The sequence below is a fragment of the Lasioglossum baleicum genome, chromosome 4 (assembly GCF_051020765.1).
Source record: "Lasioglossum baleicum chromosome 4, iyLasBale1, whole genome shotgun sequence".
Classification (NCBI taxonomy): Eukaryota; Metazoa; Arthropoda; class Insecta; order Hymenoptera; family Halictidae; genus Lasioglossum; species Lasioglossum baleicum.
Window position 1 is genome coordinate 14,167,220 of NC_134932.1, and position 26,064 is coordinate 14,193,283.

Here is a 26,064-nt window from a genome sequence, read left to right on the forward strand (position 1 = left end):
TGTGACGCTCACTATACTGCTCGTCACCTTTTTATTATTGCCGCACGTGCAAATAACAATTTCTTCCTCCCTTTCTCTCGATCGCGAATCAAGTCGCGCGCGATACATCGAGGATATTTCAATCAGAGTGCAGTAGAACACCCGTTATCCCAATGCTCTGGTATGCGAACGATCCATTATCCGAACGGACCGTGTTCTTGCTGAATATTCCGTCTTCTGTGCCGACATTCTCTCGCGAGCATCTCGGTGTTCAATGAACTAAACATCATTCGTCACTAGAACAGACTAATATAATAGTAAAAACGGTCAGGAAAATTGCGAAAGTTCGTTTAGATTTTTCTTACAACTTGTGTTCGAAAGTGGAAATTTATTCGATCATTCTCGCGTGGAAAAGTACCCTTGTAATTAATGCAGCAAATTCGTATTTTGCATAAACACCTGCAGTGCAATGATAAGAAAGTAAACTCTTTCAATGTAGGTAACCTTTCGCTTCAAACTTAATTGCTTCGATGCCAACTTGTGCAAGCGGAGAATTTTATCACCCACTGTGTCTCTTATGCTATAAATTATCATGTTTCGTGCAGTGTGCGTCGACTATGAGGAATATTTAGAAATTGATTGCAAGAGATCAAATGATTAGGTGTGATTTACTTTGATTTCAAGATAGCTAGGGAAAATATCAAAAAGTCTGAAGCATCGAGAGAATATTCTGTAGCATCTGTGATATTACATAAAGACGTTGATGAGTTAATATTTACATAGAAATTATAACTGTGTGTAAGTATTCCTTACGCGACTACATTAAAATAAACTATAAATAAATAAATAAAGAATTCAAGAATTGAAAATTAAAGATTAAAATCGCAAGGAAGAAAACCGTGACCACCTAATTTTAAACACAGGTTGCCAATGGCCAGTGACCAGAGTATTTCTGTACCATCTGTTCGCAGCGACCTGTGTCCATTGTCTGCGTCCAGAGATTTTTGCCAGCGATTCCTCAAATTCCATATGGGCAGAGCACTCGTATTTACAAATTGACGATACAATATTTTATTGAAATTCTGTCGATGATCTGGCATTCAGCACGCAGAAAAGAAAGTCTTATAATTTTCAAGGCTGATGTAGACGCGAGTCCTCGAGCGTCGGGGCCCGAATCCGTACACTTTTCAAGCGAGTATTCCTGCGGGCTCACTTTCTTCTTGCTCTTCGCATCACCTTAAACCTGTTCCCGCTGCGGCGAACACTTCAGATTGCGTTGGAATACTATTTTTAGGAATATAATCTTCATCGCACCGGCTCCTCTCGTTCCTGCTTCGCGTTTAATTGATTCTTTTCGTAATTTGTACGAGCCTACTATGTCTGTACATTATCGCGCGACGTTTTATTCGTCTTTGTTCATCGAAAACGAAACGGGGAACACCGTTTGTACAGTGTTCTTTTTGATCCTCTCTTTGGTAAACAATCGACCGTGTTAATTGAATGTAAATGCACACTTCGGCTTCGGGATAACCAGTTGAAAGTAATACGGTCGTCGCTGACCACTAGCTTGCGCATATTTATGGTAATATGTATTCGGTTTTCTCTGCAATAGCAATTATATACTACTTTTCAATTTATTAATTAATTTTATGTCCCACCTATAGATTAAACGCCGATTCGTTCCATCTATTAGCAGAAAATCCATTTATTAGAATTGTTGCAATAATTTTTTACGAATGAGCAAATCTTTAACCCCTTGCCGTAACATTTTCCTTACAATTAGAGTGATTAAGACGACTTTGTCCAGAAAAATGTCGTAGAAGAGAAAAGAAAATGTATATTTTTTGTATGGCTACGACTCAAATTTGATTTCATCGAAAAAGAAAAGCGTAACATTGCTTGTTAGACTTTGTTCAAATCTTCGTCACGAGTCTGACTCGTTAAAATAGGGCAAGGGGTTAAATTCAATAAAGAAACGATGTTTACGAATTCGAAAAGATTGCAAGAGACTGCGAACGATGTGGTTTCACTTCTAAACATTTCGATCTAACAACACATCTTCTAAACACATTTAAGAAATCCTTCGCACATCGGAGTCACTCACCGTGGTCTCGAGGGACGCGTGTGGATTCGCTGATGGGAAGATGGCCCCAGGGCTTCGGGGGATGAAAAAAGGCACTTTCGTTCGAATATCGTGGATGCCTCGATTCCGGAGCACAGGCCGCGGAGAAAAATGTTGAAAGCACGAGCGTAAACATCGAACTGAAGCTGCCCGGCAAGCTGCACCGAGCAACACACCAACCTAGGCCCGACCTTAATAGGCTGCTTTCACACCGAACGCGAACACGACGCGCACTGACACGATCTCGTTCGGGGTGCAGGAATTTCGAAGGAACCACGACAGACCGGGCCGACGTTCTTTCGAACTCTGCCGATTTGACCGCACGCCTCTTCCATATTTCTTCTGATTTTTCAACGCCCCTCATCCCCTCCCTTCACGATGCTCGTTAACCCCTTGCCGTATTTTAACGAGTCGTACTCGAGATGAAGATTTTAACCAAGTCTAACAAATATTGAGTAGGAAAGAAAGTACGTAGCATTTTTAAATTTAAAATTCAAAGATAAAATTAAGATATTTACTCATACATTTTCCAATAACATGATTTCCGTTCTGTTCTATTACTTATGTTATTTTGAGGTATCTTATCATGTCGCTGAATAAACCTATGAATAAGTATCTTACTTTTATCTTTGAACGTTAATTTAAAAACGCTATGAACTTTCGTCCCATCCCAATAGTTAGATGAAATAAAATATGATATATTAAACCTATGTAATCCAGACCCCAGACCTAACTCAAACTTGAAAAATATTTTTGCGAATATCTACAAAATTGAAAGAGTAGTAAGTAAAGAGAGTAACGTTTCGACAAGTTTAATTTAATTTGTTCTTTCCCACACAAAATGTTACAATCAGTCGATTAAGTTACCATCTCCTTTTCTACTACTCTTTCTACCACTCTTTTCAGGTCACAGTGTTTAATGCGCTCAACGACCAATACGGGCCCTAAATAAGATGACTGTTTCTAAGCTCGTGTCTTTCTTAATTAGTATCATCTCTCGTAGCATGTTCTATGAAACGTAGGATTTGTCTAGAAAGACATACGATGCTCGGCATTGTACAAGGGAAAAAGAGAGGTTACGGTTGAAAATAGAGGTAACACAATGATCCCGTTGTTGATGATAGTGTTAAAGGAGTCGATCTGCCGACGCAGTCCATCGACGGAGAGATTAACATTTGTTCACCGTGTGGTAATCGACGGGACGATGATTAAATATTTATCGAGTGGTCTTTCGCGGCTGTGGCAGCTGAGTTGGTGGTTATACCGGGGACCCGAAATAGCAGGTTCCTCGTCAATATTTTAACGTAGCCGGTCAATGGCCCCGGTCCCTCTGATGCAAGCGTGTATTCGCAGCTAATTTCCCTGAAGATCTTTACGTACTTCCGTCATGCTCGCATTGTATATGTGCTATTTGCAGTCGCTTAGAGTTGCTGCGCCCTGTAAGTACGGCGGCCTCGATCCATCTCTCGGGACGAACAATCGTCGTTATTCGGAGAAAGTCATTGAAACATTTTCATATATTGACTATTAACGATTAGCTGTTGATTTAGTTACGGGCAAGGCTAATCAATTTTTTGATTATTCAATGCCTACTTCTTAGTGCAGAAAATTTGTGTCTATTTTATTATACCTACATTTACTTTAACGATGAAATATCATTGTATTGAACAAACTGTAATATTAGGTTCGAGGGGAGGTTCTGTCGTATTTTAAAGAAAACCTTTAAATGAATTTATAAAAATATATATGTTTGATATTATTCAATGATAATATTATTGAAAATTACCTGCTTATTTCAAATACGACAGAACATACTGTACATTCCGAAAAATTGTTCATCGAAACGAGACCGCGTGTACGAAAGATAGAAAGTGAATTTAGCAGAAGATTGAATGTTTATAGAAGCGGATGAGAATCGAAACCTGATAGGGAATGAAGGATAAAGCCCAGTCGATCGACAGGAGGAAACGAGAATCCTTTGGGTAGAAGGGCGGCTCGGTGTGAATAGAACTTAAATCGAATTCCGCACAAAGGAAGGCATTCGATGGAAAAGAAGAACCTGCAACGGGGCCCGAGGCCCGCATCTCTTCCAGGCCCGAACCTAATTCATCTTAGGGCCCTGCGGTCGAGACACAATCACGTCGGATTTCACAGCAAATAACGGGCTTCCAAGAATCTCGGAACGGAAGCGAACCATAGTTCACCGCGCCTCGTCCTCGGGTTTCCGACGAATATGCGCAGACGACCAAAGAGACAGAAAATTTCCTTTTCACTTGAACCCGCTGTCAACCTGCTAATTGGTCGACTTTTCGATCCGGATTCGAATGAAGTGAAATGGATGTGGAGCGAGATGAATATCATTTATACAAGTACTGTTCCCCGATTTATTACTACATAGACAGCGGACGTATGTATGTGCAAAATAAAAATGTTCTACCCGCATTGTAACAAAGTGGAGTGAAATAGAAATTTATTTTAGCAATTTTAACTTGAGAACTAAACATTTCTTCCGACCTAGAATATGTATATTTCCATTCCCTATAACTTTCGAAATTTTATGGATACGAAATTGGTAGAATACCTCATACAATACCTAAATGTTTAGTAATTGATTAGATACCGACATACTTAATAATGTAAACAATATTTTGTAAGGGTTAAAATAAAGTACGATCGAAGCATGATACCGCAGTAATCGGTTCAGTTACCCTAGTATCGTCGAGACCGACGCAGATATTAAAGCATAAACAGCTTTTATCGCCGCAGAATTGAACGCAGAGATCATTGTGTGGATAAATAATGACGTGTCCGAATAAATACGAGTTGGCTCGTCTTCTCGGATTGTAAGGTCAATCCGAGAGTCTGGCGAAGAAACACTTTCGATAAATGATTTCGCGAAAGGTTCGCGTAAAAGTGCATCGTAATCGCTCGCACGATTTAATCCGACGCGATCATTCTCAACGGCCGTAGAAGTAAAAGCAGTCGTCCAGCATCAAGGACGATTCTGTCGAGCGATTTTTAATCATACTCAGCGAAGAGACCACGACACAGTCGATCTTAAATGACTCTCTCTTTCACTGATTTATGGTACGTCGCCGCTGCCATTGCCGCCGCGAGAAATCTCTTTAATCCGGCAACGGTTGCAATTTTGCAGAAACGCTGGCAAATGCGTGTTTCGAATCTCCCCTTTCCCTGTGCTAGGTTACTGCACCGAATGCTTCGAATCGATAACGAAAAATTCGCTATTTTTACCCGTGTTTTCAAATTCGAAAATGTTATCACGCGCCGACTGTCTCGTGGGAAAAAATTCCTGTAATTTCAGAAAGTTACAAGCAGACAGCGGATTTTATGCATTTGTAACAAAAACCAGTGCAATTTAAAACAGTAAAAATATTAGAAGAATTTAAAAATACTATTACATACATTATTTTCAACCTATTAAACATATCAAGAAAATAAATTTCTGTTTCACTCCAGTTTGCATAAAGATCCACTGTCTATTTAGTTATAAGATTTCGGTGGTTCCATTTGCAATTTTCTCCGAGGAATTGAAATTGATATTTGAATATAGGCTATTCTTTTATTTCGCAGTTTGAAAATTGTAAGAGATCGATTTTTATTGTTAACCGTTTTGCTGAAGAAATATAATTACAAAACTTGAGATCAAAGTAAAATATACGAAAGATGGGCCTTTCGTTCAAGGTTATATGAAGGTCACGTTACATTCTAAATGAAAACACATCGCCTCGTTTAGCAGTATCGATGTGCAGACAATTTCTTTTATGATAGCTTGAGAAACATCGTACGAATCTAATAAATTTTATGAAAATGCGATGTACCCCGCAATGTTGTTTTGATGTCTTTTCTACAAAACATACGGGTTATGTCTCTGTGACTTTGACGAAGAACAGGTATGCTCTCCGCCGATCAGAAGCGGTCACGAAAGTCACGAATCACTGTGAAGAATGAACCGATTGGGAACGAAACTTGATCGAATCACGAGTGATTCAAAAGTAGCAGTTCACGCTATGACGCCTTCCCTAATGAACACATAACCTCGAAAGGGCCGGTAGCGGTTTCCCGCGCGAATTTCAAATCGCATGCGTTTGAAATAGAGTAGCAGAGACATACCTGGTGGTCATGTCGAGCGGACGAAGGCACTTTGTCGTTCAGCTCCTTTAAGAAGTTCTCAGTGGTCCGATGGTCATGTCTTTCTGTTTGATCCGTCCCTTTAGCGTTGTCATCTCGAACGGAATCGAACGATGCACTTTCCCGGCCGATTGAATCCCCTTTCTCCTTTTCCCTTGTCTGCCGGTCCTTCTCAAGGATCTCTGACTCGCTGGAGCACTTCTCGAAGCTGGAGGCACGTTGCAGAATGGTCGGTGAACTCGGCGTCGATTTCGAAAAACCAATCTCGTCTTTTAAGCTGTTGTTGCCCGCTCTGTCGAATATTCGCGGCGGGTCCTGGTCGCGAAACGCTCTGCGCTGCCCTTTTGCGATTTCACACATCTCGCACTTGCTCGCCCTCAACGGCGAACAAACGAACTCATCTTTCCCTCAATTATTTTTTGGACACCTTCAAAATCATACGTCATCGAACTATTATTACTTGGCGGGCGACATACAATTTTAAGTATTAATGTTTTAGAAGCATTGGGAATAAATCAATGAGTGCCTACCAAAATTCGAACACGGAATTATTTCTCCGTGTTTGTAAACCAATTTTTACGTTCGAGTTCACTATTAATCTCCCCGCTCTGTTCGCACGATTGAATTGGTATCCAATTTGTTATTCGAATGGGGATTTTTTGAAACGGTATAATCATTAAAAGTCCTACCAGTAGACTTATTTATTTATTTATTCGCAGTTTATTTTAACGTGATCGCATTAACGGCGAGGTCATTACTAGACTCCGGATGTTTACGCAAAATGCAAAGTTTGTGCAGCAATTGCAAGACGCAGGAGCTAAATATAAATTTATGAAATAAATTTATTAATGTTATGAAAATAATATACTAATACTCTTAGTCTTTTAATAGTTTCACTGTTTTAAATTGTACTTACTAATTTTTGTTATAAATGCATCAAATCCGGAATCTAGTCAATACCGACCACATTACACTCGGTTATTATAATATATTTGACATGCAATTTGTAAAAACGCCTATAGTTAAGATTGACATTAGGATGAGAGACAATAGCATAGTGGTTCATAATTAATTGGGAACTGGACAGTTCAAATCCGGCCAATGGCAACGCGTTATCGATAACGAGATTGCAGCTTCGGTCCTACACGAGGAACACGAGCATGGACGCGAATGAAAAGCGACGAAAAAATACGTTCCGCAAGTTTCGGAACATCTGTGGTCAGCGAAGTTGATCACGACTTCGCTGACAGAGCCGATACTAACCGGTTTTGAACAAGTGTGCTCCTAAGGACAGGGCCAGGCTCGTTTCACAACGCACAACACTTCCGCAAGGTAGAGAGACGCGGACGTTACTATCTCGCCAAGGGCCAAACGAATCATGCGTCATACGGAAGGACATCTGTTGCCCTTTTTCCTCGACCCCTAACGTACCCTCTCTCTTTCCCTCTCTTTTTCTCACCCCTTTTCCGCCTTCCATCTTGCTTTTTACTATTTCTATTACTCTCATAACTATCTTCAGCATATTATTTATAAATGAAAATAGCCTCGGACCAATAATTTATTGAAACGAATGGTTAGGTTTAGTTTTAAATGAAATGTCCCGACAGAAATTACTCGTATCGACTACAGTTAAAACGCTCGTGCGTCGGTCGATCGCGAGATACGTAACGGTAGACATTGTTGTATCCGTCCGCGAGATGGCGAACATTTTGATCGTTTTTGGGAAAGCCTACGAGGGCGAATTAAAAATGAGTTGTTAACTATTTTAATCAGGTCTTGAATGAAACTGTAAATTTTTTTATAAGTATATATATATGTGATTTTGTAAATTTTAAACTTTTAAAACAATATTTTTTGTTTACACATTATTTACACATTTAATATGTATTACTTAAATTGCTTTAAATTGAAAATCCATAGTGGTCCGGGAACCTGCTTTTCCTGGCCAAAAGTCAACTTTTCAAGTTGAATGTATTAAAACTTAATCAAAGTCAATTCTTAAAAACTCTTGATTGTTACCTTCTTAAAAATATCAATGACATTTCAAATTTTGGCCAGAAAAAAACGGGTTTTTACACTTTTTTACAGCATTTTTGGTGCTTTTCAACTCGATTCGGATGAAACTTCCTCTTGCATTTATTGCATGGGACAAGTTGAGCCTGATACTTCTCCCAATCTACTTCGGGTTGATTAAACTCTGCGAAAATATTGTAATTGATGTTTAACGCACTGGATGTCTTTAGAAAAAGTCCTCTTTAAAATTTAATGTTATATTATGAAAGTTTATTTAGAATCAGCTGAATTCAAGTTGAAGGTAGCTCACCTTCAGGAACTTGTAGTTCTTCTTCTGTTTTTTTCTCTTCTTTTACCTCAATGTTATCGGGAGTCAGAATCAACGCTGAGGAATCAGAGTGAGAATGAACAAATTTTTTGTCTTTGGGCGGTGTTCTTACTAGCTGGTGTTTAGGCTTCATAGGGTCGAAGTTGTCCTGAAGTAATAAATACAAATTACTATGTCTCTATACAGGATAGAACATTTATATTGTAGTTAATTTATATTGTATGTTTGCAAGAAGCATTTGACTCAGTAATGTGAGATTGAACGCCATGTGGAAAACACTGTCTAGTATTGCATGTGGTGCAATTAAATAAATATTATATATTACTTCAGGTGTTTCATTATGCTCTTTTTGTAGCACCATCTCTTCAATATTTTTCTCTACATCTTGAAATCTTGTTTCCTGGTCTTCTACTGTTCTGGAGAGACCTCTTCGACGAGCAACATTGCGAGCAACTACTGTAATGTTCTCCAAATTTTCTTTGTTCTGTTCCTCGTCGTTCTTCTCCTGGAAAACAGTAAAACAGTAATAACAACACGTAATACTAAAACTAGCAACAATAAGATCTTTCCTACCTTATTCTGACAAATATTACTGCTGCATTTGCACAGCTTGCTACACGATGTGTGACTTTTGACACAAGCACATCTTTTAGTGGCGCATTTCCCTTTTTTACAGTGACACACCTTCACAGCTGGTGAAGGTATGTCACTGTTCACAACTCGTGAAGGTATGTCACTGTTCACAGCTGGTGAAGGTATGTCACCGTTTACAACTCGTGAAGGTATGTCACTCATCACAACTCGTGAAGGCGTTTCATGGCATTCTGATGTTCTGGTATCCTTTAAACGGTCAACTTCTAAAGTCAAGAACTCTACTTGCTTCGTCAACCGCTCTATCTCTGTCATCAATTCTTTTTCTCTCTGTTTCCACTGAATCCTGAGAAAGAAATATAATATCGTGTTACATAGACCAGGGAAAAATTTTCATATTCCTAAACCTTGTAAATATAGCATAGTTTTATGCTGTTACAGTGTTTTCGATTTGTGAAAATTATTAAAAGGACAAATACACATTCATTCAGCTTCTATTTCTTGTAAACAACTTAAAAAATTTCTATCTCGATTTCAGAATTGATTGTAAATCCACGAAAAATCCGAACGAATAAGAGCAGCCCTATAATTGACGAAACGGATCTGCGAACAATGTAACCGTTTTCCGAAATTTCGATAGTTTATCAAAGGATTATGAAAGTGGAAAACTACACACCGCTTGGACATCTTGAGTCACAACAATTCACAGATGTTGACAGTTGACAGTTTCTGTTTAAATTCAGACGCATCGAAATCGAAGTTGAGGAGGGAGAGCGCTTTTGTTAGCATCCCCTTTTGTAGCAGTTTATTTTCTCTGACAAATAGAATAAAACGTTCCAATCTGGTTTGGAATTTCCGGCAGTCCATTTTGCTTCGATAAATAGGACGACAGTGGAATTTTGCGGCATAAAGTTACAAAATTTATTTAACAAACAGAACGACAGTGGCGCCACCAATGGAAATAATGACGATTAGCGAAGAACAACGATTACTGGAATTATGAATACTAAAAATGGACGATCAACGCAGCAAGAAATTACTTCAAATTGATTTTAGAATGCTATTAGTTCAAATTAGTATGTTTTATGGATTCCCAATAGGAATATGGTTGGAGACAAAGGCTCAGCGGGAATTTAAAATTTAAAACAAACTTTTCGTGTTTACGTAAGAATATTTTCTTCTTATCGGCGTTTTTCGTTTCTAAAAGTGGAGATTGTAAAAAGACTGTTACGTAGAAAAAAATGTGCTTAACATGCAGTCGCGTTTAATAATATAAAACTGAAACTATAAAACTGAACAACTAATAAAGAGGCCTTTTGTCTAGAAGTCGCACGTAGTGCAAATACGAGAATGAACAATTTACACGGATCCGTGTTTTTAATTTATTTTTAATTAATGATCGAAAGCCGAGATGATTGTTTCAATCGAAATATTTCAATTATAATTGCAACGTGTATTGAATATTGATCATCTCTGGCTTGTATTCTTCAAGAAGAGCTTTTTAACCCTCATCCGTCCCTCAGCTCACGAACTGAATCTGCCTCTCGGTGTCAAATTGATACAGTGGCAAAAGATAGAAGAGAAGAGTTAACATTTACAATGCAAATGTAAATGTAAATGTAAATGTAAATATAAATATAAATGTAAATGTATAAATGTAAATTTTACATCTTAGGTTTTTCGGTGTTTCACCTTGAAAAAATCAAAGTCACGATGTTTCAGGCTAACCTACAAATAACAGAACAATATAACTTTTATTTCGAGGAAACTGTGTCAAATTGACAACGATTGAATAAACGAACGATTGTGTTGAGTTTTCGATGATTTTGAACAGCATCCTTCCGTGGAGCCCCATCGGTACAAATTCGCAGCCAGTATGCGAACCTAAATTCGCGTTGCATAATGGGTTAGTAGCGCCATCGAGCAGTAAACCCCTTAAATTACGCGACCGACGATATATCGAATTATCAAGGCTCGGACGAGTCGGATGATATTGAAATAACCGGTAGTGCTGTCTTTAACACTGCCGTGGATACGTTCCCTTTTTTGACCCCCTCTATATCGTAAAGTAAAGTTCACTGCAACAGATATGATGCAAGCAAATTTTTGGAACTTGGTGACCACTACTGTCAGGGTATGTTTTAAAGAACAATGCGTACTGATAAGGGCCTTCAACCATTTATCATTATTCCGTACACTGCCATTCATTTTCAAGTCTATTTCGTAACATTTTGAAGGACAAACGATTTTCCACCATATTTCCTCGATACAGCTGTCGAATCTTCTTTCTTGGTATCTTCTCGTCTTATTGTTATCATCCTCAAACGTTCGAGCAGCTCAAAGTGTTTCCTTAAATTCATAGTTACTTGTAAAACCTCGGTTCTGCTGATACGTTGGTTATGTCACCTTCATTTTCATCCTTCACTACATACATCATACAAACCTTCATAAAGTACAAGCATCTACTATTCTATAAAATTAACAGGATCTTCCTCCTTCTTTTTCTACTTTCCAGCCAGTATGCATCAAGCGCGTTATCCCCGGCTTGACAGCTGCTCAACAGCGCAGGTATGCCAGCACCTTAGATGCAGACATCGTAGTAATAGGCGGAGGGCCTGGCGGATACGTGGCGTCGATTAAAGCTGCCCAATTAGGAATGAAAACTGTCTGCGTAGAGAAGGGGGAAACTCTCGGAGGAACATGTTTGAATGTTGGATGCATTCCCTCGAAATCTCTTTTAAACAATTCACATTACTATCATATGGCACATAGCGGGGACTTGGACAATCGTGGTGTCATTGGTAGGTTCCTCTGTTTCCGCTACGATATTGAATTATTACTATCGATAGTAATTACTGTTCTGGTTTCAGTGGAAAATGTGAAGCTCAATCTCGAGAAGCTGATGGAACAGAAGCGCAACGTAGTCAAAGCTTTAACCGGTGGAATTGCTGGTCTGTATAAAAAGAACAAAGTCGAATGGGTAAAGGGCCATGGAAAGATCACTGGTCAAAATCAGGTGACTGCCTTAAATCCCGATGGCTCTGTCGCGAGCACCATCAACACCAAGAACATTATTATTGCAACTGGCAGCGAGGTCACTCCATTCCCCGGTATAGAGATCGACGAGAAACAAGTTGTCTCTTCTACTGGAGCATTATCGCTGACTCAGGTTCCCAAGAGGCTTATTGTAATCGGTGCTGGAGTCATTGGTCTGGAACTGGGCTCTGTATGGCAAAGGTACATATTTTCTCTTGCTATTTAATCGCTCAGCAAGTTACAATATTTTACATATTTGTAATTATCGTTTAGATTGGGCTCAGAAGTGACTGCAGTGGAATTCATGCCAACCATCGGCGGAGTAGGTATCGACGGTGAAGTCAGCCAGACGTTGCAGAAGATTCTAACGAAACAGGGCTTGAAATTCAAATTGAATACCAAGGTGACCGCTGCCAAACGCACCGGCAGCGAAATCGTGGTTTCGGTTGAAAATGCAAAGGACCCCAGCAAGAAAGAAGATGTCCCGTGCGATGTACTTTTAGTTTGCGTTGGTAGAAGGCCGTATACCAATAATTTAGGGCTCGAGGATCTGGGAATCGAGAGGGACGAGAAGGGCAGGATCCCTGTAAATAGTAGATTCCAAACAGTTGTTCCTTCGTGAGTCGAACTTCTCTAAAATCAATTCGATCCTTCTACTGTGAATAATTGAAAATTGTGTAATTTTAGAATATTCGCCATTGGAGACTGCATTCATGGACCGATGTTGGCGCATAAGGCCGAGGACGAAGGAGTTATCACGGTCGAAGGCATTGCTGGAGGTGATTATTATGAAATTGAGGATTTCGAAAATGGTACTAATTGTAATTGTCCACAGGTGCCGTCCATATCGATTACAATTGCGTACCCAGTGTGATATACACGCATCCCGAAGTCGGTTGGGTAGGCAAATCGGAGGAAGACTTGAAGAAGGAGGGCATCGCGTACAAAATCGGCAAATTCCCACACATAGCGAACTCCAGGGCGAAAACGAACCTGGACACGGACGGATTCGCGAAAGTATTAGCCGATAGCACTACGGATAAGATATTAGGCGTTCACATGATCGGAGCGGTGGCCGGTGAACTCATCAATGAAGCCGTTCTCGCCATGGAGTACGGAGCCAGCGCGGAGGATGTTGCAAGGACGTGTCACGCACATCCGGTATGCAAAAAAACAATTTTCGAAAGAGCATATTAATTGTTTGAACATCTTGCATGGTATAATGTTTGCTGTTTTTGTAGACATGCGCCGAAGCTCTGAAGGAAGCGCATCTGGCTGCGTATTTTGGCAAGCCCATTAACTTCTAAGCACCCACGTGAGAAAAATGGAACTATCTCAAGAACTATTGCCGCATACTTCGACTCGTCGTAGCCTTTAATCTAGTCTACGCTCTCCAATGTCACGTCCGCGCTACCACAAGTCTAGCGCGTAGGTTTCACTATCGTTTATCCGTATAAGGACAAAAAAGTTGTAAATAAAACTGTAAAAGAATTTATGAAAAATACCGCTCCTTTTATATTAGATCTACCTGCGTTTCTGGAATTATTGTATTTATTATGGTATTATGAATAAATTCGTCTCTCGTTACGTAAGCGGTTCGAGAACCGTGACTCGTGTTTGACGCGTGGCCCATCGTGTTACCGAAATAATTCCTGATAATTTTTTTCCTTTCGTTACGTCATTCGTATGCCCTTGACTGACATTGTTAGACACGTTGCTTGGATCGTTTCGGTCTCGATCGAATCGATGACCTTCAAAAGCAATCCCTAAATGAAGTTTTTTAGGAATTCTTTGGGTGACTGATCCTATGAATAAAGCAGGACATATACACAATTTGTATTATTTATATAATTATTGTTTATAGCGGGAAACATTGTAAATGTCGTAAATGAAGTCTGCAACCTTAATTTGAATCGTTGCCGTTGCGCTTCGCTCTGGACATACACAACCCCGGTTGCACACATATGTAAACTGAATACATTTCCAGAATGTAAATTCGACTGAATGAAAAATATCAATTTTTTTTCTCTTCTACGACATTGTTGGAGATAAAGACGTTTTCCGTCCTCATCCGTCCCTCATTTCACGAACTGAACCTGTGTAAACGATTATCCTTCGATGCTTTTTTTATTCAAATTGATGAATTAACATTTGCATCTTAGGTTTTTCAAATAACAGAAAAGTGTAACTTATTTCGGGGAAACTGTGTCAAATTAACACGAGAGGCGGATGAGGGTTTTAATCGCCGTAACTGTAAAGAAAATATTACGGCAAGGGGTTGAATTTCGTCGGGAGCGTTTGTGATCGGAGCCAACAACGTTTCGGATAAATCGAACGGATCATGATTAGACTGCGGATCTTTACGCATTTATGAAGAAATTCTAATAATATTATTATGATGTATTCAATCGCGATCGTTGCAAAACATTTTTATTTTGCATAAAGATTCGCAGTCTATGTGAGATGAAACGGGACGGGCTGGCGCGGAATAATTTAACCCTTAGCGCTCGTATGGTGAGGCTGAGAAGCGAGAGGCGCCACTAAAAATTGCTGTACTATTATTCAAAATCTGTCGGTATCTAATCAATATTACTAAACATTTAGGTATTCTACTTAGGTATTATACCAATTTCATATTCATAAAATTTCAAAAATCATAGGGAATGGAGATGTTCTAGGTCGGAAGAAATGTTTAATTTTCGAGCTAAAATAGCTCCGAGTGCAAAGAGGTTGACGTTTCGGCGCATAGCGGGCTCGCCCCACCATGGTGGACGGTCCTGCGAGGCACGTGACCGGCGCAGTAGTGGCGGCGTTGCCGGCAGTCGTTCGCGGCTCGTCGTGGCCATCGGCAACGTTGCCCGCCGCGCAGCACAGACAGAGAGAAAGAGAGCGAGCCGCAAGGGTGGCACTTGTGCGGCAAGGCAACACACACCCAATGTTTGTGTTTTCGAATTTTTCGTGATACCGCGGGAGAGAGAGTGGTTCGTGGCCGTTTGGCAAGGCATGTAGCGCCGTCGTCGGGCCGCCTCGAGATGTGGACGACCACGAAAACAACGAAATACGGCGTCGGTGAGTCCTCGTAGGCGTTCGTCACGTTTTCACTCGTACCCTGAATCCGCGGATTATCGCGCGCGCGGGGCACAGCACGGCAATCTGTCAAACGACACTGTCTCGGGCCGCTGATCCTACGTGTGGACTATCATCGACGGTACGATGATCGCAACTCACGTTGACAGACGGCGCTAGACACGGTGCTAGTACCGGCGCGAACGCCGGTGGCCCGCAGTGCACCGGAAGCCCTTGTGTCAATGATTTTAACGAGCGTCTTGAGATGGCTCGCCGCTTGATACGCGCCGCGCGCGATCATGCTGCACACACCAGCTCTCTCGCTTCGTCTCTTACCCAGGACTAATGTGCGTGTAAGTGTACGTGCGCGTCAGACTTTCTGCATGTGTGTCCTACGCGCACGCACACTGACACCGGCGCGTGTTTCGCGTGCATGCCCGCCCGTCTCCGTCTCCATCTCCGGCTGCGTGTGTCCCGCGACCGCGACTCTCCCATTCATCCATTGATCGTGCACGAGCACAGCCACCAGAAAACACCACTATGTACCATCGTCATTTAGCAACTTCGAGTAACAAACGTCCCACACTCCTCTCGTAAAGTAGACCTGTTCCATTCTTGATTCTCATTCGTACATAAACATCTTGAAACTTTGATCTGCCCTCCGTGTACCAAACCTTGGGAACTCTAATTCTAATGTAGTATCCTCTTTTGATCGCCAGAGACTTTTCGGTTACTGTAATTACAGTAATTAGCAATTTAACTGTAAGTAGCAATTTGGAGTAACAAACGTCCCACACTCCTCTCATAAAGTAGACCTGTTCCATCCTTGATTCTCATTCGTACATAAACATCTTGAAACTTTGATCTGCCCCCCGTGTACCAAACCTTGCGAACTCTAATTCCAATGTAGTGTCCTCTTTTGATCGCTACAGACTTTTCGGTTACTGTAATGGGTAGACAGCGGATCTTTATGAGAGATAAAAATGTTTTACCTGAATTGCGACAAACTGGAGTGAAACAGGAATTTATTTTCTTTGTTACTACGTTTAACCCTTGCGTAGCCAACCCGGTACCTTGGTACCCATTCACTGCATTTCTTTCAAGAACTTGTTAATGTTTCTTTAAAAATATTATAAAATTTTTCTGACTGTCCATTCTTTGCTCGTTAATATATTCATTTATAGTCTTAAAATGAGAATTTGTGCAAATATGTGAAATACAAAAGGTTGACTACATATACATAATGGTTAATAGGTTGAAAATAATATAATAGTATTTTAAATTCTACATACTCATTCTTGTTATAAACGCATAAAATCCGCTATCTAGCAACGGACTCGACTGGCCATATGTTTTCATTCGAATTTCTTTTATTCGTACATTCAACGTTTATGTGAGCGCCTATAAATTGTATTCATGTGTAAACGATCTAGTTAACGATGATAGAAATTTTCCAGTCGTTTGTCTTGGGGTAGGTACCATCCTTAGTGCAGTAGAGTAGCATCGTATCTAATGTCTCTTGTTCTTCTCGCAAGAAATATAGTAGTCACGTGACCTTTCGAGGTCCATCGACCCTCGCGCAGATATTTGTTTACCCAAATATTAATTTGGTCGCGTTCAGATTAATTAAAATTTCGCGCATTCGTTATTCGAACCTGACGACGTGCGACGCAACGTCAGCTGATCCTTCTCCGAAGCCGTTCGCTTCTCTTTCTACGTTTCGGGTGTATGCATCCTTGAATCGCATACGTTGCTATCTGTTTTGTCTGGTCCGACTGACCAGCACACGCGTGCGCGAGATATGTAATGCTTCCACGTCAATTTCCCTCTGTGTACCGTTGATACGACGGTCTTTAACGGAAACGGTTGACAGCCACCGTGTCCGTATGTCGTCGCTGACTTTTCACTCTCGCTCGAACGTTTCTGTCAGCGGTACGTTGACCGTTGGTGGATGTCACCGAGTGGTACTGTTTACATAGACGCAACCGAAATAGAGGTTTAGCGAGTACGAGAATTGAGCATTCGTAGGCAGGTTTATTATTTTTTAGAAAGATTCATTTGTGGAAGAGTAGAGATTGGTTGTTGATAATCGTTGTTGATCCTCGAGTAGCCTACCGGGCACCTTTGTATTCCTAATTCCTTAAGGAACATATGAGAAAAATGGCTGCCTATATAAATTGTGTCCTTACATATTGTGATCAGCGCACAGTGTACCGAATGACCATTTTAGGTTGAAGAAAGTCACATGTCAGAAAATAGATATAACATACATACTTTATACTCTTTCCTTCGCAATTGCGACCAATAAAATTAAAAAAAATATTATTTACACATTAGCTAGTACGCTAATCTAAGAAAAGTAAGTAAGATAAGTAAGAAAAAGTATTTCGTTTTCAAAAGGCATACGAACATTTTGTGCACCCACGCAAATTACCCGGAATATTTAAATGGCAGATGCTTCTCCCGTCAAAGTTAAATTGAGTTCGAAAATCCCGTCAACGCGAAATCCCGAGGGGAGAGTAGCAGACGACAACGGAAATGAAATTATTGATCGTATTTCGTCTCTCTATATGTATACTGTTCGCTGATTCTTATAATTGTTATTCGCTCGTAAAAAGAATCGATTACTAATCAGAACACGAAAATACCAATTTAAAATCGTATTTTCCGTCAACCATCGGGAATGTTACCGATCGCAATTCCCTTTCGCGGAGCAGAAAGCAATGTTTACCGATGATTAAACGTGGACGGTAGCCAATCAAACTGGGAGTCTACAAATGGGAAAAACTCTGCATCATGCGCACGATCAACCTTCGATTCTGTCTTTAATTCGCTTCCTCGTTCGAATCTCGAGCGGTTTTACGATTAATCGATTGCGTTGGCGCATTCCGATTGTGCGTTGCATTTTTACATGCTGCGCACATTTTTTCCGGCGTATTCGCTCCGGAAATTTTGCCGATGTTCGTTTTTTAATGAAATGTAATTGCTTGAATATCAATTTTCATTTCGGTTCGAAGCTCCAATATTGGAATTTGTAATATTTTGGAAATTTATCTCGATCAGATATCCGCCAATTTTTTACCGTCATTTTTTATACGCCTCCATTTACTCTCTTTTATATCAGCTTCATTCATCAATAAAATGCACTATAATTATATTATAATAATTAGTAGGCTCGGTAGTGAAATTTTTGTTGGTTCAGAAAATTCTGTAATATTTATTTCGGTAGTTCAGCATACGAAATAAAGTCCTATTCTGGTTTCTGTAGCGTTACCAAATTTAGTAGCATTGTTTGCTGAATAGATCGATAGACAATCAGAGAATAGATGTAATTGCAAGGCAGTGTTGTAGTTCACAATCACGGGACAAAGATAGTCGAGTCGGTTTCTCAGTGGCAAGTACGTCAGCTTCCCGAGACACCTTACAAAACAGTTTGCGTAAAGTGCCCGAGGCGAACACGGGAGACTTTAACGCGAGAAATGCGGTCGTCAAAGTGTCAACGTCGAATGTCAACCGCAATCTCCGATTCTCTCGATTAAACGCAATATCTGTTGGACCTGAAGAAAAATTCACTGGAGTATTGGAAACAATTATTTACCGTTGCTTTTCCGTTCCGAGTCGGTGCTGAACGATGTTTCGAAAAAGATGCGGTCCTGAAAATGGGAAAACTTATCGGCTCAATTAATGTTTTAAAAAGGGTCTAAATGGATCCACGAGTTTTGCATTCAGCGAAACTGCGAGTTACTCTCGTCTGAATTCCCTGGATAATTTGGACCTTTAATCCATTTTTAATGACCCACATTAATTTGCAAAGCTCTCGAAAGTTGGGGTCGTTTATAGCTCGATTGAGAACTCGACATTTTTAATGGGAAATGTATATTATATGAGTTTAATGGCGAAAGTTTCGCGACAATTATAAGATTAAATTAGTGGACTACTCTTATTTAATATCATCCTCTCAGACGAAACTTCTGTGTCTCTCTTTTCGCAACAACTTTCCTTTTTCTTAACGAGGCCTTTCTCATGGAAATCTGTCTAACGAGGAGACGAATATAATGGTCCCCAATGGCGCAATAAAATCATTGCAAACCGTGGACTTCCACAATTCATAAAATTGCGAAAAAATCAGTTATGCTTTATAACTGGACGAAACGATTTCAAACTTCCGAGAGATAGTGTGGCTTGTAGAATTAGATAACGTTGCAGTGATAATTAGAATATCCGTCTGTATTCATGCAAATTGATAGAAAAAGATGAATGCTGGACTTCTGTTTCTTGTAACAGCTTCAACGTTGATCTTGTATAAAGCAGACTTGCATGATGATCGCAGCAGATAAAAATCGTGCGTAATTGAAAAGAATCGCTATCGTAGAGAATTCGAAACTGATCAATTTAGCAGCTCTCTGCAGCAGTAGAGACGAGACATTTTCCGGAGTGATTAACGATCGGAGGTAATAGCTCCGAAGGCGATTTGCAAGGCAAAATTTGTCTCGGTAGATCGTGGAACTCAGCGTCTCGTCTACCGGCGGATTCATTGGCTATTCCGTGACGGAAGAATTACTGCACCGTGAAAAACGGGGGCTGCGAACTTTATGCATTCGTAGCAGTCGAGAATGATTTGATCGATGTTTGACTCGAGGAAGAACCGAGCGACCATTTTCATTTACGTATTCGAGGAAAATTCGCTCTTCTGCTAAAATAATTCTTTTCAACGCGAAAGTGACAATGAAATTTTTTTGCATACTTTAGACCAGTGGTTCCCAACCTCTTTCCTATATCGACCCCTTTTAAAAGAATGATTTTCTTTATCGGGGCCCCGTTCAATAGTAATAATTGGTCATAAAAAAATTTTTTAAAAGTGGTTCATTAGATTTATTTTTTATTATTTTTGTACTATCTTCATTTTTAATTTTACAGATATAAACAACATTTCAGAAGTATAGATTGTTCGCAAATTTATATTATATTCATACGCATTGAAACGGATATTATTATCTAATAATTGCATCCAGGATGAGATAAAGTAGCCCGACGTTATTTCAGTGTGGACCGAGCTGTATAATTTAAGTGCAGCTGCATCCCACTGTTTTCGATTTCACCCGCACGCGTAAGCACCGCAGGCTAATAATAATCGCGTTAATAATCGCGCGTAAAAACATGAATTGCAGGCAGCGCAACACTCTCGAGAATGATTCTTGGCAATAGCGTTTCACGAGGGACCGAAGTCATTGCGACAGCCCCGTCACTCGGAGCGGTTCCTTTAGTACTCCGTTTGTAGGTGTCACCGGAAAAGAAGCATAAACGTCGACGTGTTTTTTCTTTCGAGGCACGCTTTCAACCCGGTTTCACGGCACGTAATTGTACGGAATTTTCCCGACGCGAAACGAGACAACTCGTTGAGAAATCGGCACCGGAAACAGGTCCCATTATCAACGAGCGAATTATCAATGTTTACTATGTCTACAGGTGCGCAGTCTATTAAAAACGCATAAAAATCGTTAAGCTGATAAAGCTTGCTTTGAGGGTGGAAAAAGTGAAACATCATGCTCGTCGTCGTAACTATGGCTATTATACCAAACGGTATGTGTTCCAAACGGGAGCCGTTTCGTAAGAAACCGGATTTATTGGCAATTACTGGACTGATTGTGAGACTGTTTATGCTAATCCCCGTGATCGTTAATGTCGCTAATTCAGAGCTGCAGGAACGTATCTCAATGATCTTACTTCTTCTTTCGTTTCTATCTTCATCTTCGCGCGGCGCCAATTAAATATAAGATTGATGAAGTGATCTCTTCTCTGGCAGAAACAATTTGCTAAAAGCGACAAATTCGTTAAATATTGGACAGACAAGAGGAGCTGTTTCTTCCTGCAGCAGTGGTTTTCAGAAACCAACAAATTCGAGTTCGTGTACCAAAAATTGAAGTTGATTAAGGGCAAGAGAAATTGGTGTATCAAAAATTGAAATGGATTAACAGAAAAAGAAATTCGCGAACCAGGAATTGAAGTGGATTAACAGCAAGAGAAATTGGTGTAGGTACCAGGAATTGAAGTGGATTAAGAGCAAGAGAAATTCGCGTATCAGAAATTGAAGTGGATTAACAGCAAGAGAAATTAGTGTAGGTACCAGAAATGGAAATGGATTAACAGCAAGGGAAATTCGCGTACCAAAAATTGGAATGGATTAACAGCAAGAGAAATTGGCGTACTAAAAATTGAAATGAATCAAGAGCTGAAATGAATGAACAGCAAGAGAAATTGAAGGCGCTGTTTCTTGCACAACAACTTGCCAAAAATAGCGCGTCCAGGTCCCAAAACCTGTAGCTTCCGGTCCCAAGCATAACGTGTCCCGGTCACGCGCATTCCTCATCGTCAACACGTTCACACGACGGGAATCGTATTGCTAGCGCGAGCATAATCAGAGATAGCGTGTCAATCAGCCTATTTCGGTGCACGGACTCGCGTCCGCGTTGCTGTTAATCATAATCTTCCAATCTCGCTATCTACGACGTTATCTCCGCGACCCTGTTTCCTTGATATTCCGTCGATCGCCTTCGAGATTATAGTATCTCTCGATCAACCTACCGACCGATTGATCGATTTATCTACGTTACTACTCTCCGCAATCGCGGAAACGAGGATCATCAAATCGCTGACAGAGTGGTTTCGTCACGACGCCTACGCCACGTGTGTTTTCTCTGCTGCAATTGCCGTGGAACCGTCTCGTGGGTAGATTATGGTTGTCTGTGCCGACAATTCCGTAAGGTTCCGATCTCTTCTTACGAGGTCGTGACATTTGTTAAACGGGTCGGGGGATTAAATCGTGAAAATCAATGGACGACGAAACGCGAAATTAACCATGTCTTCGTACGGAACGAATCAGGCTATTTTCTCCGTGAACAGTCTTCTGCAAGATTGATCATTGTCCTCGTTTCGGTAACCTGGAATCCCCAAATGGAATCCGAACGAAGCGTACAGCCGAATCGATTGGTAATGTGAAAAATTAGAGACCTCGAAAAAATACAGATTCCTCATCGAAGTTCAAGAGCAACGTCGTTTATATTTTTGCAGTAGCAGCGTACAGGTGTAAGTATTGTTCATGGATTTTTTCAGATTTTTTAGCGAGCTGCGCCGTGGCAGAAAAAAAATGGAAAACGTAAAGCTAGTTTCAACTCAAAAATCCGAATTGATTGCCGCGTGTGTATTTGGATGTTCGACATCTGTTCGATTTTTTTAGAATTTTCGCAAGCTAGTAAATAGAGGAAATAGGCCAGAAACATTTAATATTTTAGAGGCATTTTTGACAAAATTTTTTCGATCATCTTATTCGGCTGTACCCTTCCTCAGATTTTCTTGGAAACGTTTTTTGCCAGCTTAATTGCTTGAAGAAATTGTCTGGTGGCGCAAGTGTATTTCGAAAATTCTCTCTCTCTCTCTCTCTCTCTCTCTCTTTGTTCCGTTTTTCTCTCGGATCGCGTAGCCAGAAACAATTTAAAGGATTCGCGAGAAGAAAGAGCGCGAGAGCCGACACTAAACTGGGTCGTCAAACTTTTGGCACCGGACTTCTCTTCTCTCGTGCCGGGATTCGATAAGAGGTTCGCGAAATTGCCCTCTTCCCCGAATCGCAAACTTGTTCCTTGCTGGCACATCTCTCTCTCTCTCCTCTCTCTCTTCTTGGGAACGGTATCTGACGACGAGTGTTCGCGAGACACTGTTACAGTTTCCCGACGAGAGAATCGCTTGCCGATTTTACGTAACGATTATTAGCGGACACGTCTCGCGACGCGTTCCATTCAGACGAGACGAGAATTCGCAATTGGGCATCGACGAGCTCGAACTGGCTCCAAACAAGTCGGTGTTCCAGTCGTTTGAACTTCGGCAAGTCTTATTGCACTTTTCAGTCTAGAATATTAAATTCCACCGAATTTAATACGATTTTGATTTATTTCAGATCTGGAAAGGCTACTACCACAGAAAATAAGATTTTAGTTGTTCCCATTTTCACATGAAATTTGCCTGCAAAAATTAAAAATTGCATAAACTCAACAGTCTACTGATCAAATGATCCATTGAATTGAATTAGATCCATCATCAATCTTTAGTCATCAGTCGCTATTGTGCGATTAACATATGTACATTAATATTATTAATTAGTTATCACTAAGTAATCAAAAAGACTATTAGTCATTTTTAAATATTAGTCGATTATTGCCCAACTCTGGAGTTGATCACTTGGTACGGGCTTAGCGACGAATGTCCCTTTAAACTTCGTTTAGCTCATACGCACACGATCATGTTCTGTCTTACCAACACGATCGTGTGGACTGTGTACATAGTAGGCTTTTGTCTATACGTATAATTCTACACAATCAAATTTTGCAAGAACTTTTTAACAGTTTATATCTCGATAACTATTTGTTTGCGACATGTGGCTCCTTTCAAACTTCTTCTCTTCTCAATGATTAGAAGGTATTGACGTAATATCAAATTTAACAACAATTTCCGTTGTTATAAACAATTTTGTGGCAAGTTTATTTTACAAATGTCGATGGATGACCATTACCTTTTATACACCCTGTACATATTCAATTTTCCTGGCTCGAGTATCGATGCTGTGGAGGATATTAGAAATATTCGGGAACCAGTATATTACGGGGAGGATGGATTCTTTAATATCGTCGGAGAATTTCGAGGTTCCCGCAGGATAGTGTGCAACCTTGCAGGATGGGGTTGCAACTCGAACGCTTCGTTTCCGATTTAAATCCCGCGGACTGTATATACATATATTTCCGGTGGGCACGGTAGACATCTCTTTATACCGAAATTCACGGGGGCGGAATCCGAAATATACTCGGTGAATATTTTAACAGAAAGCGACGAGACGTCGAGACTCGGTGCGTTTTCCGGCGGTTCCTTTGAACGGGGGACGTCTGCACCCCGGATATCCAGCTCCGATCTCCATTGCGAAATTCCATCGCAAATAAGGAGATGAATGAACAGGGCTCTGATAACCGGGTTTAATCAAATATCGCTTTGTTCTTCGAGGGAATTTGCTCTCGTTTTCCTGCGCCGGTTCATGAAACTGTAACTACTTAAGGAGGTAGACTCGTTTCTAGGATTGCAAGGGTGCGGGATGTGCCTTCTCATTTCTTGATAATGCAAAGATGGGGTTTTTCGGTAGTCAAAACTGCTAGATAAAAGATCAATCTAGGCCGCGATCACTCCCAAAAGTCCTATTTTTACGTTTACGAGGCGTAAGTTGCATTATTCGGCAGCATGTAGCTTCACAGCTTTATGAAAATACACTCGGTAAAATAAGTCTCCGTACACCCTTTAAAACAGAATAACTTTTTTATAATTGTACTAAACGATCTGATTACTTGTAAGCAATTAGAAGCATTGGCGTACTAGATTTACATACAAAAATTACAATTGATCAGGTTACATGCAAAAATAAAAACAGCATTTTTTAAAACTTTTTCATTTGGGTCCCTAATGAAAATTTAAAATATATGTTTTGTAGATTTATGTTAGTTATACACATGCTGAAAATTTCATCGAAATCGGGTGACGCAGGAAAGAACGACACGCATCGAAAGATGTACGATATTTTTTGCACATCATTCAGTCAACCAATGCTTCTAATTGCTTACAAAACATCAGGTCATTTGGTATAATTATAAAAAAGTTATTCTGTTTTAAAGGGTGTACGGAGACTTATTTTACTGACAATGAGTGTAGCTACATGTGCAGCTGTATGGTTCCGAATAATGCAACCTACGCCTCGTAAATATAAAAACAATACTTTTGAAGGCGATCGCGGCCACGACGGATTTTTTATCTAACGCTTATGACTACTGAAAAACCGCATCTTTGCATTATCGAGAAATGAGAAGGTGCATCCACACTCTTACAATCCTGGAAACGAGTCTACCTTCTTAATATCCGAAGAATTGAAGAATCTTTCTTCGAATATGGAATCTTTCGAATTTTTTGGTGTACCAGCTTTCGCAGAAAGAGAGCTTCATAGAAAAAATAAATGGTGTGAGTTGCTTATTTTATGCTTGTCGAATAAATTTTTTACTATAGAAAATATACAACAATATGTAAGTGAAATTAAACGTTACAATTAAATTAGCACAACCCTGTCGCAGGGGATGAAATATTAAAAGTGCAGGACAAAATCGATAATACCCAGGCCGACTAAACAGTTTATTAGAGCCTCGCAGTCGCGGATAGAGAATTGAAGAATAGATAGAATTTGATGTGCAAGTAGGGATACGTAAGAGAAAATTCGATCGAGCAGCCACCCTCCGATCAGTAACTGCCAGACATTCTCAGCGATTCGTTGGCCCGTGGAAATCGTATACCTGGCTGGAAAGTTATCGTCGTGGAAAATCTCGAAGGATAGAAGATCGAGACTGTATTTCTCGAGTCTCCTCCGGCGCGGCGGCCTGATCATGATCACGATCCCACTCGAATCGGAATAACGCGGCTCTACTGCGAACCTCTGTGTTGCGAGCTTGCAAGCTTCTAGCGAGGAGGACCCTCTCTTATATCGATTCCTTTCGACTTTCGCGCGGCTCGTTTTATCTAGCTTCCTTTGAACTGTGCAAACAGGCGTCGCGGGTCGACTTAACTCGCCCTGCCTCGCTTTGCCTCGCCTGCGTGCAAAAGTTCAGACACGATTGGAAAGCTCAACGAGCATTTCATTAGGCAGATTTCGCTGCTGTTTTTGCGGGGAGCTTTCAAAGAGTCGGAGATCGTTCGAGAAACTCCATTT

The 26,064-nt window shown here is 40.4% G+C and overlaps 4 protein-coding genes across 7 annotated transcripts in view; 2 read left to right on the forward strand and 2 right to left on the reverse strand.

Annotated features, from left to right (window-relative positions):
• Positions 1 to 7,645, reverse strand: part of LOC143208159 (uncharacterized) — a 46,200-nt gene extending 38,555 nt beyond the window's left edge. Inside the window, exons 1-2 of one of the 2 annotated variants that reach the window (XM_076422301.1) lie at positions 7,514 to 7,645; positions 6,233 to 6,677 (exon numbers count right to left, since the gene is read on the reverse strand). In XM_076422301.1, the coding sequence (XP_076278416.1) occupies positions 6,233 to 6,610 (378 nt within the window). In that variant the 5' untranslated portion in view covers positions 6,611 to 6,677; positions 7,514 to 7,645. Of the gene's footprint in view, positions 1 to 6,232; positions 6,678 to 6,780; positions 7,484 to 7,513 lie in introns of those variants that run through there. The other variant, XM_076422302.1, reaches the window with a different exon arrangement.
• Positions 7,646 to 8,066: 421 nt separating this feature from the next.
• LOC143208160 (uncharacterized) lies at positions 8,067 to 10,351 on the reverse strand. Its single transcript, XM_076422303.1, has 5 exons — positions 9,859 to 10,351; positions 9,165 to 9,528; positions 8,917 to 9,096; positions 8,574 to 8,739; positions 8,067 to 8,447 (listed from the first exon to the last, which is right to left on the reverse strand). The coding sequence occupies exons 1-5, from the start codon at positions 9,867 to 9,869 to the stop codon at positions 8,323 to 8,325; spliced, it is 846 nt and encodes a 281-aa protein (XP_076278418.1). The 5' UTR covers positions 9,870 to 10,351; the 3' UTR covers positions 8,067 to 8,322.
• Positions 10,352 to 11,135: 784 nt separating this feature from the next.
• LOC143208156 (dihydrolipoyl dehydrogenase, mitochondrial) lies at positions 11,136 to 13,805 on the forward strand. The gene is made up of 7 exons (XM_076422297.1): positions 11,136 to 11,316; positions 11,698 to 11,983; positions 12,053 to 12,419; positions 12,492 to 12,836; positions 12,906 to 12,997; positions 13,054 to 13,379; positions 13,460 to 13,805. The coding sequence occupies exons 1-7, from the start codon at positions 11,272 to 11,274 to the stop codon at positions 13,523 to 13,525; spliced, it is 1,527 nt and encodes a 508-aa protein (XP_076278412.1). The 5' UTR covers positions 11,136 to 11,271; the 3' UTR covers positions 13,526 to 13,805.
• A 1,207-nt stretch (positions 13,806 to 15,012) lies between these two features.
• Positions 15,013 to 26,064, forward strand: part of Spg (dedicator of cytokinesis spg) — a 93,054-nt gene continuing 82,002 nt past the window's right edge. For all 3 annotated transcript variants that reach the window (XM_076422294.1, XM_076422295.1, XM_076422296.1), the window contains exon 1: positions 15,013 to 15,287. In XM_076422294.1, coding sequence (XP_076278409.1) covers positions 15,251 to 15,287 — 37 coding nt within the window. In that variant the 5' untranslated portion in view covers positions 15,013 to 15,250. The remainder of the gene's footprint in view (positions 15,288 to 26,064) is intronic.

Excerpts from the sequence above, each read along its gene's own strand:
- LOC143208160 (XM_076422303.1), bottom strand. Across the intron at positions 9,097-9,164 it reads GTAATATTTGTCAGAATAAG|GAGAAGAACGACGAGGAACA; the intron begins GTAGGAAAGATC and ends ACTGTTTTCCAG. Across the intron at positions 8,740-8,916 it reads AGCATAATGAAACACCTGAA|GACAACTTCGACCCTATGAA; the intron begins GTAATATATAAT and ends TTATTACTTCAG.
- LOC143208156 (XM_076422297.1), top strand. The coding sequence starts at position 11,272 with ATGATGCAAGCAAATTTTTGGAACTTGGTGACCACTACTGTCAGG. Across the intron at positions 12,837-12,905 it reads TTCCAAACAGTTGTTCCTTC|AATATTCGCCATTGGAGACT; the intron begins GTGAGTCGAACT and ends GTGTAATTTTAG. Across the intron at positions 13,380-13,459 it reads GGACGTGTCACGCACATCCG|ACATGCGCCGAAGCTCTGAA; the intron begins GTATGCAAAAAA and ends CTGTTTTTGTAG.